The 18,196-nt window shown below is 36.7% G+C and overlaps 2 protein-coding genes across 9 annotated transcripts in view; one reads left to right on the forward strand and one right to left on the reverse strand.

Annotated features, from left to right (window-relative positions):
- The window catches only part of HLCS (holocarboxylase synthetase), a 211,741-nt gene extending 201,034 nt beyond the window's left edge, over positions 1-10,707 (forward strand). For all 5 annotated transcript variants that reach the window (XM_037904147.2, XM_043538247.1, XM_037904160.2 and 2 more), the window contains 3 exons: positions 1,976-2,090; positions 5,644-5,857; positions 6,553-10,707. In XM_037904147.2, the coding sequence (XP_037760075.1) occupies positions 1,976-2,090; positions 5,644-5,857; positions 6,553-6,724 (501 nt within the window). In that variant the 3' untranslated portion in view covers positions 6,725-10,707. The remainder of the gene's footprint in view (positions 1-1,975; positions 2,091-5,643; positions 5,858-6,552) is intronic.
- Positions 10,708-11,409: 702 nt separating this feature from the next.
- Positions 11,410-18,196, reverse strand: part of SIM2 (SIM bHLH transcription factor 2) — a 73,678-nt gene continuing 66,891 nt past the window's right edge. For all 4 annotated transcript variants that reach the window (XM_007068247.4, XM_043538251.1, XM_043538252.1 and 1 more), the window contains exon 11: positions 11,410-16,930. In XM_007068247.4, the coding sequence (XP_007068309.2) occupies positions 16,203-16,930 (728 nt within the window). In that variant the 3' untranslated portion in view covers positions 11,410-16,202. The remainder of the gene's footprint in view (positions 16,931-18,196) is intronic.

Below are 18,196 nucleotides of genomic sequence, written 5' to 3' on the forward strand. Positions count from 1 at the left end.
GTACTATTGTAGAAATATCTGCTGTTCTCCATATCCAGCAGTTAGTTCCTTAGCAGTGCAAATGTCTGTAATCTACTGGCTTATCTACATGGGAAGTTAGTGCAGAACAAGCTGGGGTGTGAATTTAAAGCACAGTTGCTGTGTTGCCCTAGCTCACCATGTGGCACTCTTATTCTGGACTAAGAGTGCCTTTGTGTGGTTAAGCTTAATGTACTTTAAAGTGGAGTTAGTGTGAAATAGCTATTGCGCTTTAAATTCACACCCTAACTTATTCCACACTAACTTCCCAATGTAGGCAAGCTAGCAATGTGTATTTTTTTGAACTCCTGAGTCTGTTACAGTTCATTTACTCAGAGAGAAATGGCCTGCACAGGATGCCTTAAGAAGATCTGTTAATCCTGACATGCTGAATGGCTTAGCTGTGGCATGCTTTGAAAACTGTATGTCCCAAGAATCTTCTCAAAATCTGCATTGAAATGTGGATAGTCAAGTGCTTGTGGTAATGAATATGAACTAGTGATGGTCTCTTACAATTCCTTATGATACCAGAATAAGTTAGCATTTCCTGTACAGATAGGCAGAGACATCTGTGTCATGGAACCCTCCCTGGCCTTTAAATCTCTCAGAAAAGTAGACATAGACCCAGGTGCAGTTTTCACACGCCCTGTAAAAGGATTCCATAATCTACAGAAGAAGAGGATGTAACCAGATTCTTGTACTCATGGAGCACCTCCCATAATTTGCCTCTTGGGATCCAGTCATATGCAGTTTTTTAAGCTCCAGGAAGCACATTTGCTTTCTTTTTACATTTAAGTAGCTGGTGCAAAGTTTAATTCCGTTCTGTGGCTTTGACAAAAACTTCTCTATTTGCGATGAACTGGTGTCATATGATGCAGTTTGTGTTTCCAATACCATGGTATAAATTGAACATAGCTGCATAAAATGTGAATATTTTTAGGACTATTTACATAGTTAGTTGTGAACTGGAATTTTCTCCTGACTGCTAAATTTCCTCCCTGATCTTCAAGATGTCATTGCCTCCCTGTCTGACTTCTGCAAGAACCTTGGGATATATTTGTTCTGTTCATTGTGGGCAGTTCTAGATGTGTTTAGCAAAGTTGATTGTCTTTATTTAATAGATCATTTCTATCCTGAAACAGATTTTTATGGTGAATAAAGAAATGCAACAAATTTGTTCGTAGACTAATAGATCGAAAGGCTAGAAATGTGATCATGTAGTCCGACCTATATAACATAAGCCAAGGAATTTCCCTCAAATAATTCCTTTTGAACTTTAGTTTCTTTGCTTAAAAAAATCCAATCTTGATTTTAAAATTGCCAGTTATAGATAATCCCCGTAACTCTTGGTAAATTGTTCCAATGGTTAATTACCTGTTGTCTGTGATTTTGAGATTTTCAGGGAAGACCTCTGCCAGGTCACTTTGCAGTCCCTATTTCTGATTATGTATAGTTCCTGTGAGCCATTAGTATCTACTGTATAGCTTATTACTAAATAACTACTCTCAACCCTCTGTGATTGCTGCCAACCTTCATAATAAACCACCACGAAACTTGGGCTGAGTCCGGAGGATGCAGATTCCCCTTCAGATATTTACTTTCTTTGGGGTTGAGGAATAAGCCTCAAGAATGGGAAAGAGTCTTTCAAGGTGAAAATACCAACTTTCTCCTTGATATTTGGATTTTTGGCAGTCATGAGTTTCCATCTTAATGTTGTTATACTTACCAGAGTACCTCAAATGTGTGCTTAGTCATAAAAACTCAAATTCAAATATAGTTCTGTGTCTGACTCATTGCTATGTAAAGCATTTTGATCTACTTTAATTAAGAAAGAACTAAATTATCATGTTCCAAGCTATCAGAGAGAGATGGCATTTGCAGAAATACTGAGTGATGGCAGAGTCTTTATAAAAGAACAGCATAATATGGTTATATACGTATACATTTATTTCTTTAGGATATTGACCTCCGAGTGAAGTGGCCAAATGATATTTACTACAGTGACCTTATGAAGCTTGGCGGGGTTCTGGTAAATTCTACACTTATGGGAGACACATTTCACATACTTATTGGTAAGTGTCTAAATTATTTTCAGGCTTGTCAGGCCATTTTTTCTAAAGCTATTTAACTATTCTTAATGTCCTATACGAGTTCAAACTACAAGAACAAGAGCAAATGAGAAGTGGGTAAACCATGATATTCACAAAACACAAAAAATAGATGTCTTCAGTGATCTATAACATTCCATGTGGCTGGCCAGGAGACGCTAAATACAAGCATCAGGACTGATATAGAAGATTTTAAAGAATTAAAAATAACAGGTGTGAAAATTTTCTTTCACATTGAGTCACAAAGGTAGGGTACCATAGAGAAAAGTTTACTATATTTTTTTAATGTTTTTTCCTGTCTATAAGCACGCTGTCTCTTTTCCCTTCTCCATGAAGTAAGGAGTAGAATAGATCTGTCATGTGCTCAGGCCCAAAGTCTGTGCTCTGTAGGGAATTCCAGAATGTCCTGCCTCCTCAAAGCAGTTCTTTAAAGTCTAAAAACTACATGGAAGTTCCTTGACAAATCCAGAAGGTTAAGCCAGGGAGATTATTATTATTGTTTAGTATTGGTGCATAGCACAACATATGTGCACAGTATTTTACAGAGCGAATGAAAACATGGTCCTACCCAGCTGGCTTAAAGATCTAAACAAGTTACACAGTTTAAGTCAAAAACCATGAGAAGTCCGTGTGGTGTTGTCGTTTTTGCTGATACAGACTAACACGGCTACCCCTTTGAAACAGTCATTCCTTTTTTCTTCAATGTAGTTGCAGCCGTTGCATCTTCTGTTGAACTCATACCTTTGAAAGGCAATTTTCTTTTTTAATGAATTTAAGAAAATGGCAGGATTAATATCAACGGCGAGCGGCTAAACCATCTCAGGTTCACAGATGATATAGTTCTGAGAGCTGAAAATACAGCCCAGCTTGAGAGAATGCTTAAAGAACTGAACGCGAAAAGTAGTCAAGTTGGATTAAAAATGAACTGGTCGAAAACAAAATACATGAGGTCAGATATTCTGCCAAGAACCCAAATAACTCTTGGAGGAGAGCAGATCCAAGAGGTTGATAAATACATTTATTTGGGCCAGGAAGTTAACATGCACCACGATCAGAAAGGTGAACTGTCACGCAGAAAAAAATCTGGATGGTGCGCATTCAGTGACATCAAGGATATCCTCCAAGGAAAGATCAGCAAAACAACTCTTGCGAATCTTTTTAACTCGACCGTGCTTCCAGTGATGTTATATTGCAGTGAAACATGGTCGCTGACAAAGATTGAAGAACATCAACTATCTGTCACACAGTGGGTGATGGAACAAACTTTTTTGGGCATTTCACTCCGCAGTCACATCCCCACTGAAATAATTAGGCAGCAGTCTGGAGTGCGAGACATTGTTGTCGAAAGCAGGCTCAGAAAAATGCGGTGGGCAGGACATAGTGGCCCAACTCAGCGACAACTGATGGACCGCAGCTATATCTGAGTGGTATCCATGAGAACAGAAATGGCCATGCGGTCGGCCTCCAAAGAGGTTGGATGACTTCCTAACAAGGAGATATGGACAAGCATGGTGAAGGATGGCCAGAGCGAGAGAAGATTGGAAGACGTGTTGTGATCGGCTCAGTCTCAACTGATGAAGGACCAATAGTCTACGCAGTCTATGCAAAAGAATGGAAGGTCCTTCTAACCCTAGTTATGAGTGGAGAGAAAGGGAGGGCTATTTCTCCTGTTTTCTGAAAGGGATTCTAAGTCCCATTGAGAATCTTGTCCAAAAACCTTTTGGTTGAAACTATTCCAGAAATTCGTGTCAAATTCACAGGAAGTCTTGGATCCACCAAAGCCTGCATTTTTCAGCTAATAAAACAACTGATAGTTTGATACTAGGGTTAGAAGGATTAGGTTATCAGAGGGGTAGCCGTGTTTGTAAGGTAACTTCCTTCTCTTCATGTGCCAATATATATTTATGCCTATATCTGTAATTTTCACTCCATGCGTCTGAAGAAGTGGGTTTTTTACCCACGAAAGCTTATGCCCAAATAAATCTGTTAGTCTTCAAGGTGCCATCGGACTCCTCATTGTTTATATCAGGACAAAGATCCTCTCTGCCAGGGTAGCTAGATGAATTTAAGTGTCCATCTCAGAAGCATACAAGGCCAAAGACAAACTCTTTGACTGACTGGCATTACCAGGTTTTCTAACCATGACAGGTCACTCATTTCATATATCCTATGAAGAGATTTCTGAGGCTTCAGTCTGATCCTCCGTTCACGTTTGTCAGGCTCTGTAAGATAGGTGTGATTTCTCTCTTGCTGTCACAGTTTTTGGAAAAAAAATCTTGAAATTGATAGTACATTAGTGGCTAGGGTCTTTATTCATGTATATGTTTGAGTGAAAATACCTATGTTTGAGTTGTTACTTCTTAGCATAGTGTGTTAATTTTTCTCATTTTCTTGTTAGGTAATCCACTTCTCCCTAGTTCCAGTGGTATTGATATATTTTGGCTGGATGTTACTGTGGATCTTTCTTGTGTGTGCATATTCTAGTTCTTGTTTTTTTTAAAAAAAAAAAAAAAAAAGTAGTTTAGTTCCTGAAGAGAACCTTCTCTCTCCAGGTAATTCTGAGTGAATTAATTCCATGTTTTCATGATCTCATCCAGTTTATAAAATAATGTAACCTACAGCTTCCTACAGAAGAAGCCAGTTTACTCTTGAGCCTGAGTGACAAGTCTGGCCTAACTGCACAGGGAAAGGAAAATCCACATTATATGGTGGGAAGGAGGAAATAAATAGTTAATACAAGATTTTTTTACATCTCTCAAAGCCTGTTTGAGGAGGCTGCAAGAAAGGTCCCCAAGAGCCATATAATAAGAATGGCTTCTTGCCAACATTATCCTAGCTGGAGAGATCTCAGTGAGAAATTTGAGGCTTCAAAAGGATATTATGGCAAGACAGATTAAACTATCTGGAATCTAACCCTGAAAGTCTGACTCTTCCGGGCTTTTCCCAGAAAGCCAATTGCTGACTTATGAGCTGAGGAAAAAAGACTTGTTTGCAGAATGTGAAATCAGTTAAGTGTAGTAAATAGAAGAGACTGTTAGTCACGTTCTAGGCTGCTAGATTTGTAGTGCGGTTAATCGTCTGCTTTCAGATAGTTTGGTAGCTGGCTGTCAATACCACAATTTAAGGGATTTTCAGTTTTTACTGGCAATCTAGACAGCCCAGCTAGCACTTTCCTTATTCCTAAATCTTCACTTTAGTCACAAGTTAGCAGTCTGGTAGGATGGCATTTTCTTGATGGGACTGTATTGGGGCTATTTGAACTGGCATTTGTTGGCAGAAAGGAGTTTAAGGGAGGATGTGGACATAAATGTTAACTGGGCTCTGAGTGTAATTAGCTGCATACATAGATTTGGGAATGCAAGATATTGATGAAAAACTGTACAATGATGGGAAAATCCTTTATGAAAATCTTTAGAAAGCTTTGCACCAAATGGTTGAAGAAAGTCCAAATGCGTTTGTTATATGATAAGAAATAGTCAACATTTCCTACTCCGCACTCTTGATTTTTCTTCCTCAGGCTGGGGATTTAATGTGAATAATAGCAATCCCACCATATGCATCAATGATCTCATCATGGAGTACAATAAGAAAAATATGACAAAACTAAAGTCCTTAACAGCAGACTACCTGATTGCTAGGAGTGTAACTGTGCTGGAAAGACTGATTGAAACATTTCAGGAGAAAGGACCTGATGGAGTTCTTCCCTTATATTATAAACACTGGATACATGCGTAAGTATAGCTGTCTCTTCTATTCATCTTTTCCTAAACTCTCCCTTTAGAGAATTAGGAATAACTCATAGTTGTCTTGCCTTGCACTGTGAATGTTCCACTAGATTGCCTTTTAAAGCAGTAGTGACTTAATTGGGTTTTACTTAAGAGCATATTTTCAGTATTTGTATTGGTGTTAGAATAGCATAGATCAAAATTTTAATGTATTGGCATTTGTTACAAAACTTTGCTAGGAATCTTGCATGTATCTCATGAAACAATGAGAATATTTAGGGTTTTATAGCTATTTGTTTTGCTTATGTTGAAGTTGTGCTGTACTAATTTATCAAAAATTATGTTGTAAAAATAGTGTGAATTAATCATGCGTTCTGCAAAAGGGGTCTAAGGAGCTCTACTGAAGGTCATTATTATCTCTAAAGATTCAGAGAAATGAGGAATAACACTGTCTTTAATAGAAGAGACTCAGTGCTCTCCCTATACTATTTATCATGATTGCTGTTAGTCATCCTTGTTGAATTGTTTTCATAACTGATATAAAATCCACAACCAGCTCTGGTGAATTTCAACCATTGTTTCATTTTCGTTTTGTTTCAGAGGAGGGAAAAGTTCACATGTAATAATATAATTGATTATTTTTGTGACATATTCAAGTTTATTTTTAAGTAATTAACTGGTGCTTTCTTTTTTTTTTGTAGTGGTAGGCAAGTCCGTCTCTGGAGTGAAGAGGGCCCATTAGCATGGATAGTTGGAATCGATGATTGTGGATTCCTTCAAGTTCATGAGGAAGGAAAAGGTGTAGAGTCTGTGCACCCAGATGGCAACTCATTTGACATGCTGAAAAACCTTATTATCTCAAAGCAGCGGTAGACCTTGGAGTTGGTGAAAAAGCTGCTCTAAGAAGACTGTTCAGTATTCAGCATCTAGCAGCTGATCTTGGCTATACACAATATATCAAACTGGAATGATTTGGAGGTGAAGTGTAGAAGCTAAATATAGCATTTTACATTATTGTTTCATTTCTGCTGAGTTTTCTAGCCAGTGGCCTTAAGGACCAGTTAGTATTTTCTATGCATTTTTCATATTGCATATTTTTAAGCAAAGGTGAGAGGTAGCTTATGATTAGGAGAAATCAACTTTTTACCAATCTCTAGTTTCTTCTTTCTTAACCTCGATAGCTTAGCTGAAAGTTGCTACAAAAGTTAGTGTTATCCCATTACTGGAGACCCATAATCTTGCTAATCGCCATTTTTTTTAAAAAAATCACTAATGTTATTGTTTGTTATAAGCATTTACAGTAGGGAGGTATTTGCAAAGGAAGATGTTAAGCTCATTAATTTAATATATTTAAGAAACTAAAAACTGTATATATTTTTTTAAAAAATGTGTTTGAATAATGCATTTGTTGTGGTTTTGCTTTGGGTATAAGCAGTAAAAAGTTTAAATTACTTACTATGAAATTTTAAAGAAATGAGTTCTGCTTATGTCAGCTGTGGAGGACACGTGGAAGAACTCACCAGACACCCATAAGGGAAAGTGGCAAGAATTCTGCAAGTTTATTAAGTTAACTGTATATTCACTGCATACTTAGATAATAGTCCCTCCCACCCTTTAGAAATAATGAGCAACTTTGCTGATTCGGTTCTGCTCCCTGTGCGCTTCTATTTCCTTTCATCATTCTGTAACTGGATCTCTGGCCTGTAGGCCCTTTGCACCTCTCTTATGGTGGCCTTATGCTTGGACATCCCCACCAGCGGTGCCTGTGAACTGGGTTCATTTATAACCCCCGAGATATAGATCTTTTCTGCTTTTCTTAGCCTGTTAACTAGCTCTGATTCTTAGTAAATCACCCCATGCCTCCTTGTATCATGGTCTTTCTTTCAAGAGCTCTTAACCCTCCACAAGAATTACCCACCACATATGCAATTAGTGAATCACTTAGTTGTCATCCTCTATGTTATTGGCCATCAAATCCTCAGTCCAAGAATTGATATCAGTGTTGACTGTACTTCACTCAATCCCTGAGAGGTGAACCGCATCCAAATGATGGAATAAGAGAAGGAAACTTGTTCTTACGGTCTCCTCTGCTAGCAACTACTCCAGTGAGAAAAGCACAATGAGAAAAGCTCCTCTGTTCCAACCATCTCTCTCAAATCTCTTTTATTGTACTTTCATACTATTTCCCTAAGCAAGCCTCCTATTGCAGTGGTGTTAATTGAACCCAAGGGATTTGATTGTTTACTTGAAAGTGCCCTGCTGTGCAGCCTCCAACCTTACCTAATTGCTGTACAGGTTGGGTCAGATACAGTAGATAAGACAGTAAGTGACTGGAGGGCATAGGCGAGAAGCTGAACTTGAGCTCCCAACTGCATGGAGATGCTTTCATTTTCTTCTCCTGGACCAGTCAAATTTTCATTTACAGCTTGGTCACCTGAGCAATGACCTCGAGCCAACCACCACACATCAATAGATGTCAGGTGTGACCTGGTCAATAGGCAGCTATGTCTCCTAATGTGGACTGCCATTGGTTATTACTACACCCTTCCCTTAGGAAGCTTGGCTCAGCCAAGTGGGTTCTCACAAATGCATTCCTGTCTTTTAGCCAGAAATAGAATTTATGGGTTAAAGTTCACTTCATAAATAACCCATATAAGGAGATCAGCTCAATTACAAATCCAAGAAATCTTAAAGGAGAATTGGCCTGTAATGGTAGATTAGAGTAATCCTTACTTACTGGGATTTGGCTGCTTTGTTGGTAAATTGCTAGCAATTAAGTTTTCTGTGTATTTAAAGTGAGGCTTGTGACCTCCGTGTCATAGTTTCTTTCACTTCTGCCTTCCAAAAGAGTCAGTTTCTTACATCAGACAGGATTGCACACTGAAAAAATGATATAAGTAACACAATAGAGACTAAATATTGAATGATTTATTTAATAATTCATATTTAATATACTATATGTAAACAATAATACCCAACTTCCCTCTCATAAGATCTTGGTTAGAAAGAAAAAAAGCTTAATTTTAATACTACTTTGGGCTGGGAACTTTTGACTACTGACTTATAGGTAGATATACATGATTATGTATTTTTAATACTCAAACTTAAGTTTGAGCTACTAATCTTAAATACTGAGAGGAACTCTTGCAGTGTGGTGGTCTCTTCTCTGCCTTTTCTTTATACAGCTTACAAATGATGCATGTTGCTACTTATCAACTGCAGAAGGCAGAATTTTGGTATTGCTTTTTACTCCTTGCCAGCATCCCCAGCTATAAATAGTGAAAAGAAAATTCAGCAATGCTCTTGGTGGTTCTTGGTCTGATTTATTTCATCCTGAAAACCTTCCTTTAATGCAGAGCAGTTACATTCCCAATCTGACTATTGTATCGCTGAATTAATTCTAGAAAACTGCTGTTTGTGCTGCAGTCCTTAATCTAAAACCTGACTGTCACTCTCAGGGCACAGTCAGGCAACCTTTTTGTAAAGCAGAATTAACACACGTAGGGCCATATCATACCATTGATTTTTTTTTTGTCTGAGCAGAGTTGATCTGAATGTGACTTACATTTGAAATGTGACAATATATGGCCCATACTGTAGTAGGATCAATAGCAACAGTAGTTCTTCTGAAAATTTCCATATGAAATCATAAACTTTATAATAGAGATAAACCTGAACCACAATCCCCTGATTGAAATACACCCAAACTTCAGGAAATTTGGCTCCAGATTTGAACGTGGTGGCCTGCCCTGATCTCAGTCATGGACTGATCCAAAACCCTGGATACAAACACCCCAAAACATTGGGAACATTTTGATCAACATCTAGGTCCAAAATGTGCAGTTTAAGCCCATGTAACACTTTACAAAAACCTCTTTCTGAATATAGATGTACTGATGCAGACCTGTATGCCTTCCTGGAGCATCATTGACTTCTTTGGGATTCTGCATAGGAATATAGGCCTGCCCACATGGTTTGGTGGGGCTGCATGGGTATAAATATTCCCTATCCCCACCCACCCACACACTGTTTCGGTCAGCAGGAGGGTAATGCAGCACCGTCAACTGACCTGGCCCCAACTGCTTTCTGCCCTTCCTGTCCATACCTGTAAACTTCCCCTTTCTCCCCATCTGCTGAAAGGGAGCCGTTAAAGGGGCAACACCCCTTTTTCTCCAGCTAGCCGGACAGAGACCCACTTGCATGCATGTTGCAATACACACATTATCCCAATAAAAAGACTAAGGGGGAAAACGTACTCCTTCTTGTGGGCAGAGCTGAGTGTCTATAAAACGTCACTTAGCTGCAATGCCACAGGACCTGTAGAGCAGGCAGGCATATATCTTTAACTATATAATAAAATGCCAACAGTTTTTCATAGCTCCTATCATTGCTTTTTGGATTTCTGTGGGGGGTTCTTAATGAAAACCATGTTTTGTTTATGTTTTACACTGTAATGCTATTCTGGATGTGTCTGCATTGGAAAAATTATTTAATTTCCTTTTTGTAAATGAAAACTAATGAAGTGTGGACATGTCAGAGCACAAGTAGATCTTGTGGGAATACTACTTTTCCTTTACGCTTTTTAATGGCTTGTTCTTGTGTGTACAAGACTGCCTATTGTCTTGAGAGGGGAAAAAACAGCCTTCAGATGGATGAAATATTTGTCATAAACCTGACTTTTGCTTCAGATGTACCATAGAATTTTACAAAGCAAATTCCTGTTTTATACAGAACAGCTGAGTAAGTCCATTCTGACCAGCAGCTGTTACTGTCAAGAAAGCCTTTTTATTCTACGCTCATCTTAAGGTATATGGGGAACACAGTCGGTAATCTCATTGTTTTTGTGCCAAACTTGTTAAAAAAAAAAAAAAAAAGTCTCAGAGTTTTTGTATGACAACTACCTTTTTTTTATTAAAAAAAGCCCTATACAAATTAGATAAAGCATAGAAATATATATGGGCAAAGGTAGAAAGTCAACCATCCCAAAAAGCTAGAAGTAACACACTGAAAATGTGTTCTTATTAAAATGTCCAATTAGTAAAACACCTATTTCATTTTTAGGCTGAGGTCACATCTCAAACGATTTTCTTGATGAAGTGCTGTCCAAAATATTTCATTATGGTATCCATATTTCTTGCAATTTGAGCTTTTCTCCGCTGGACTCAGTTATAAAACTCATTAGATGTGAAAATAGCTATAACGATTGTATATTGATAGCAAAACTTCTGCTGAGCAAGTGGGTGTGGGGTAGAGAAGGTGTGTGTCTGTCTCTTTGGAAAGAGTGAGATAGGGAGTCCTGTCCAGATAGAAGTGATACCATTTCCGGTATTTTTAAAATTATATCAGACACTTAGAATTAAGAGTTCAAGATCTGCACAAACCTCACTCCTGTTCTGATGATTTATAAGCGTTTGGTGCATTTTGAAATATATATCCTGTGAGATTAATAGACCTCAAGGGCTGTTATCTAGAAATTGTATTGAAAAATGTTTAAATCTTTATGCTGCAGCTCAAGTATTGCAGGTAAGAAAATATTTTGGTTTTGGTGGTTTTTTGGCGGGGGGGGGGGGGTAGTTAAAGATATTCTGCTCTTTTTGATTCAGTCACAGGACCATAGTAATTTGAAAAATTACAGTTCTGAAACTAGTTGGGAAACTATGATGGGACATATAGTTATGCACAAAATACAGCTCCAAAATATTTGTCATGGAAAGGAATAGTACATAACTCGTGCTTCAGTTCAGCTGATGTCTTTTAGTGGGGTTAGAACCTACTAAAACTAGCTGATTTCCTGGTGAGCTGTATTTGTGGAGCACACATGCATTTTTCAGCAGTGTTTGTTACTGTAGTGGGCCGGTACCATAGTGCTAAAGCTGCGGTGAAGCTGCTTTCTCACCATTAACAGATGGTACTTAGGTGAGAACAAAAGCCAAAGAATTATAACAATTAACACATTATAGTCCCACAAATAGTTTAGGAAAAGGAGTTGCAAACAAATGCTGTAAATTGGTGATGGATTTAAAATACTCCATTGGTAGGTTTTATTCAGCAGATAGGGTTATTTTCAGTCCTTAAAGATAAAGCTATTTCTAGAAAACAGCAATGCATAGTTGGAATAAAATAAGTTAAATCTTTGCATTTTATAGTTTGAAAGAATAATCTAAGTTAATGTTGTCAAATCTATGATTACAATTAAAAACTCTACACACTCAAAAAAATCTCCACTGTGTGTCTGTCATTCTTAATGATCTCTTATGCTTGGATTTTAAAAAATCAAACCCGTTACTCCTTTGACTACAGTATTTATTAACATTTTAACAGTTTTGTTTTATATAATAAGCAAAATATGCTTTATATTTTTAGGAAGTACATACATAATTTTGAGCATTAATAGTGTGTTTGTATTTTTCTTTACTTTTCACAAGTATTTGCCAAATATTTCATTTCTGCATCATATTTTTAAAAAAAAATTTCCAGGAAAAAAGTGGACTCAGACACATTTGTTCTGAGAAATAACTGAGATGGATTGAAAAATTACATTTACTGTCACATTTTGTGAATTTCAGACAAGTACCAATATTCCAGCAGATATCCCATTCTTTCATAAAAATAGCATCTTTTTTGTGTGTGAGCTATATTTTCTAACCTGTACGTTGTGCATATATCACTGTGTTTTAGAATGAGTAAATCTGCTGAATAACTCTTAAGAAACTTCAGGGCTGTATTCAATAGAAAAGTGTGTCACTGCACTTACAAGTGTTGTGATAGCTGTGCTAATAGCATACAAATTTTGAGACACTAATAAGTGATTAATGTTTCCAATTTCACTCTTCATTAAAACTCTGTATTTCGCTTTACAAAGTTTCTTTGCCATGCCAGGAATTCAACTAAGAGGTGAAAAAAATCTGTGGAGTTGCACAATGAAGGTATTTCTAGCTCAAATGAATAAGGCAGAAAGAAGGGAAATGAAATGGTTTTTTCCCTAATATATTCTGATTCACACTCCACTTATATGGAATATTTTCCCTAATAGTTAAAAAAAAAAAAAAAAGCGTCAATTCTTGTACCATATACTGCGCTGAGTATGCACAGTGAACATCTGTAGTTTAACTGTCTCAAAGTATATATCTGAACTCCTACTTCTTTATAGAATTCTTCATTCATGTTCCAGATGTGAATATGCAATCAGTGTTTCTATTTTGGGGTGGCCAGGGGAAATGATGGACATTTGTTTTTGTAGTCACAAATATATGTTCTGAAACTTAATCCACATTATCATATGTGAATGCACAGTTCATTCTCTGTTTCCTCACTATAAACCTCTATGTCTCAGAACCTCATGTATTGTAAAACATCTGCCAGAGAATGATGGAACACCTCCATAACGCATATTCATTGAATACAGCCACAAAGTGTGAATAACTAATAAGATGCTGGAAAATACTTTGTGGTATTGTACGTCAAAAAAACAAAAACTAAAGCCAAACTTGTACCTTCTGAAATCATGTTTTCACAATGAAGACCCACTCAAGAGAACAGAAAAATATACTAGACTGATTTTGTGTGCAGTACACCGTACTACTGATGTATATAGCAAAATGTAATATGGGAGAGCTGTGCATCAGGTTTCTTCTTGACAATGCAGACAATGTCAGTTTTCTCATTGCAGGACATTTTTAATTTTAAAAAATTAACACACACTAGTCTTGGCATCATTGTACTCTTCCAGGAATTAAGTTGGATACATACATTAGTGACATTAGTTTGGAAGGTCAATTAAACAATGAGAACAAAGCACTTGTAACTAATCATATCAATATCGGTAATAGGATTCACTTGTAAAATTCCTTTAGACCTGGCTCCTTTCCGTCTTTAGAGACGCACAGAGTGCACTTACAGTGAACATTTTTATAAAGGCATCAAAATTCTACTAACTACTACGAAATATTTTTGAGCATCACAGTGAAAGTATGCAGGGGCAGAGAAAAAAGCACTGTCAGTGAATTAAAAGTTCAGTTAACTGTGAACTTGCAAGTGCAGTGCATCCAATGAATTGCAAAATAACGCTTTGTCAATACTATTCATCTTTTAATAGAAAGGCAGTAAAAATACTGAAAATTGTTTTTTAAACACGTCTTCAAAGCATTTGTTTACTTGTTATATCAATTAATATTCATAAAAACCTAGGAAAACGAATGACTTTTGTTGCTGTGTATGAAATACAGAAAATGCTTTATTGATTAAAAATGTATACATTTTATTACATCCTTTAACATATTTGTCTTTAATAAGGTGTAATCCATGAGCATGTATTTTTCCATATTGCACAAGCCATGTGAGTACTTTCTTTAGAGATACTCCTACAGAGCATGAGACATTTATATTTCGCTGTGGCAGATAAAAGCTTTTATAATGTAATCTAGCCTTGAATGGAACTAAAAAAAGAAGCTAGATAATGCTGACTCAAGTTCACAATGCAGTCTTCCTATAAAACACCATCTGACTCCATTGTTTGTACTTGTTAATGTTTATACGTGTTGTTTTAGGGAGTCATTCGTCATTTTATCAAGAGCACACAGAATTTTTGGGGAGGTGATGGAGAAGGTGGTGTAAGCTGATCGTGTGTACTCTCTGTAGAACATACATACAGTAGAACCTCAGAATTACGAACACCTCTGGAGTGGAGATTGTTCATAACTGAAATGTTTGCAACTCTGAACAAAAAGGTTATGGTGGTTCTTTCAAAAGTTTACAACTGAACATTGACTTAATACAGCTTTGAAACTTTACTATGTGGAAGAAAAATGTTGCTTTCCCTGTATTTTTTTAGTAGTTTACGTTCAACACAGTACAGTACTGCATTTACCTTTTTTTTGGTGGTGGTAGGGGGTCCTCTACTGTTGCCTGATTGTGTACTTCCAGTTCCAAATGAGGGGGGTGGTTGACTGGTCAGTTCATAACTCTGGTGTTTGTAACAATGAGGTTCTATTGTAAATACATATGTCTCCTTATTTGTACACCATAGGGACAGGTGAAAATAACTAATTGGTACTTTATCGGAAATACTGAACAAAACTAAGTAGATGGGGATTTTCTTCTAATCTGAAATGCTTTTTCCTGGATACAATTTACTGTACCTAACCATGAGAGCTGTGCAAAATGTTCAGCTCTATCTAACCACAAATGTACTCAAACTGCTTTTTGTAATTTGCAGTGGTTTCTTGTGTCCAAACTGTCCATCAAAGTTTTTTGTGGTGAGAGAGAATCTGTGAAACCTGAATCTTGACTTGGGGTCAACAAGGAGAATTCAACCTTGAGAAAGTCCAGTTTGCTAAAACCTGAACTTTTTCAAAACTTTAGAAAGTGCTGACAAGTTTCGAACCAAGCTTGCAAAGTTTCACTGAATTCTCCTCACTATTTCCTTTGCTGTCTAAAATGAGAAATTTCTAATGTTCCTATCAGGACAGTCTTTTGAATGGTTTGTTTGAAAAAGTGCACAATCTTCTCCCAGTATATCCAGTGGCACACTTGAAAAAGTTATTTCTTATCACAGCATTTTTTTTATTGGGAGTAATTTTCAGTCCTTGCAGTGTGATCTCATGTTGTGCCAATCTTGCTATGACAAGACTTTTTCATCTGTATCTGTGTCTACTAGTTTGACTTTTTATCATCCCTCTCAAATACATAATAATAGCAACAAGCTATGAATTCCTGACTCTCTTAAAATATATCATAAAGCTAGAATTATCTAACTTTGTTTTAGACTATTAAAATAATTAATAAGCATTCCAAGACCATGTGATTTGTGGTTAGTTCATGCAATTATGTCATGGGTATTTAGGATTAATTATCATTTTTTAAACAAAGTTCATTTGTCAGGTTGTTTACACCATGGATGGAAAATTGCTCTCGTATTTCACAGTGTTTGTCAGATAACATTTAAACGAAATTTTATGGTTTATATTAATGGTAAGAATCTTGAATATATTTTGGAGACCTAGTTTTTTAAAAAAGAAAAAAAAACAGTTGCTTCTGTATAATTCTGGGCATAGAACATTTGCCCTTTAATTTTGTTACACACTGTAAAATAACAAAAATATGATCTTTATATGGCTTCTTACTGGCAGAGTCTACACCAGAGATTTATCTGTAACAATGAAACACTGAAGCTAGATGTGTATTTTTCTGACCTTGAAGGTACTATAACACATTACTTGCCAAGAACACATATAAGTTTGTCCCTCATTGAGCTTCTGCTATGCTCAGTAAATGTAGCCATGTTTTCTCATGCTTTTTAGAAATCATTACAGTTTGGGTTTGTTTTTAATTAAGAAATACATTTCTATTATCGTCACCTCCCATTGGCTATTATTACAGAAGTTCCGATATAATGGGGTAGTGCAGTCTCCTTGTGGGTTTCTGGAGAAGAGGCTGATGATGGACTTTGGTTTTTATAAATAAATGTATTTACCTCTTCAGAAGTGTATCCATAATTTTCTGCTACATGCCCTGTTGCTGTACATGATGAGGTTTGAAATGTACCATGTTTGGCTAAAACATGGTGATAGTTCAGAAATACAAATGGGACTTGTCCAGTAGTTCTCGTATCCATCACGTGTTCATTTTCAGAGTCATGGTCAAGCTTTACGGTCATTCTGTCGTCATTGTCTAGTTCATCCAGATTCATAGCATGATGGTTAATATGCCCATATTTTGGTTCTTTCATACATATTCTCCTTGTTTGTTCATATACTGTTGGCACTGGCAGGAGATGACTTAATTGTCCAATAGCTTTAGCCTGAAAACATTCTGATTTTGGCAACAAGGAATTAGCTATGGAGTTTGAAAAAGACTTTTCATTGACACACACTTTTTCTTGTAGGTCTCTGCTGAAAGCTAACTTGTTTTCTTCTTTAATGAGATGATGAGATGGATGTATCCTGCTTTCCATTTTGTTGGGTTTCATGATGCTGGAGTTGTAAATCTCTTCTTTGTATCTGCTGTTTGGCATGGATGTTGCACAACTTGGAAAGCTGTCAGATGTAGCATCTTGGCTGTATCTTCTGTTTGGTATGGGCACTTTTAGGGAAAATAAAGAGTATTAATTGCTGATGATTGGAGCTCATATACTATGAGTTGTGTTAGAGACTGTCACTTTTTATGATGTTACATTAATACCAGCTAAGTTTGGGCCTAATCCAAAGCTCATTGACTTCAATGGTTTGAGTCAGATCCTTTATGACTGTACTGAAAAACCAGAAACCGATATGGAAGGCTAGTCAGTGTGTACGGCAACTGACACTTTAGTTGCTCTACGTTGCAACTTTTCAACTAGGAAAATATTTTGATTGCATTATTAGATGAACTTCTCATTGTTTGTCTGTGTGGCTGTAAACTGGTATCCTCTTTGAAATGGACTGCATTTTTAGATGAATTTTGATTGCATTATTAGATGAACTTCTCATTGTTTGTCTTTGTGGCTGTAAATTGGTATCCTCTTTAAATCAGGAAATTTAACAAGGACTTAAACATTTGGAAAAGGGATATAACTTTATACTTTTGAAACTCTTGTGAAAGCTTCAAAATCTATCCCCAAAATAAATGTTACATTTTTATTATGTATTAAATTCAGAGTCAAACAGGACTTTATTCTTGTTGCCAGTGTGTGTGGAGGGAGGTTACTTGGACTCTTGCAGGAGTCATTTACAAATTGAACTAGACTTATGACCTGTTATATTGGATTTTTAAATTGTTTGTTTCTTTGAAATGAAATCTAGCATTAGATATTAAAAATATCTGTAGCAGAGCAGTAGAAATGTCACTTGACTACAGTAATATTATACTTATGCTTTTGAGAGAGACTCTGACATGTCAAAAACAGTCCAAAAACTTGGAGTTTGAAGATCAGAATATTAAATCATGGATGAGCCTCAGATGCAAAGTCAGATCTGGATCCAAGGTATCCCAGTTTTCAAGGATATTTGAATGTGGAGTTTTGGTTTCATCCCATCTCTCTGAAATACAAAAATGTCTGGTGCATCTCTTCTCAATAAGCTCTACTCTGTGCGGGGTTTGAGGATTCATTAGCCAATATTAGTTGGTTGCTTTGTTTTCTATTTGCCTCATGCTGCCTTTCTGTTTCATGCCAATTTGCCTACAAATGATGGGAGAAGACGCTACCTGTATTAGTCCTATCCGATCTAACTAAAGTTATGCAATATTCAGCCAGAATATAAAATGAAGTTTCTAGTTAGTAACTATCTGGGCTTTCTACGCTCGGTGCCAAGAAACAAATCTTGGATTTAACCTTTTAATATCAAACATTCAAATATCAGCTCTAAGTAT

The sequence above is a fragment of the Chelonia mydas genome, chromosome 1, assembly GCF_015237465.2.
Source record: "Chelonia mydas isolate rCheMyd1 chromosome 1, rCheMyd1.pri.v2, whole genome shotgun sequence".
NCBI lineage: Eukaryota > Metazoa > Chordata > Testudines > Cheloniidae > Chelonia > Chelonia mydas.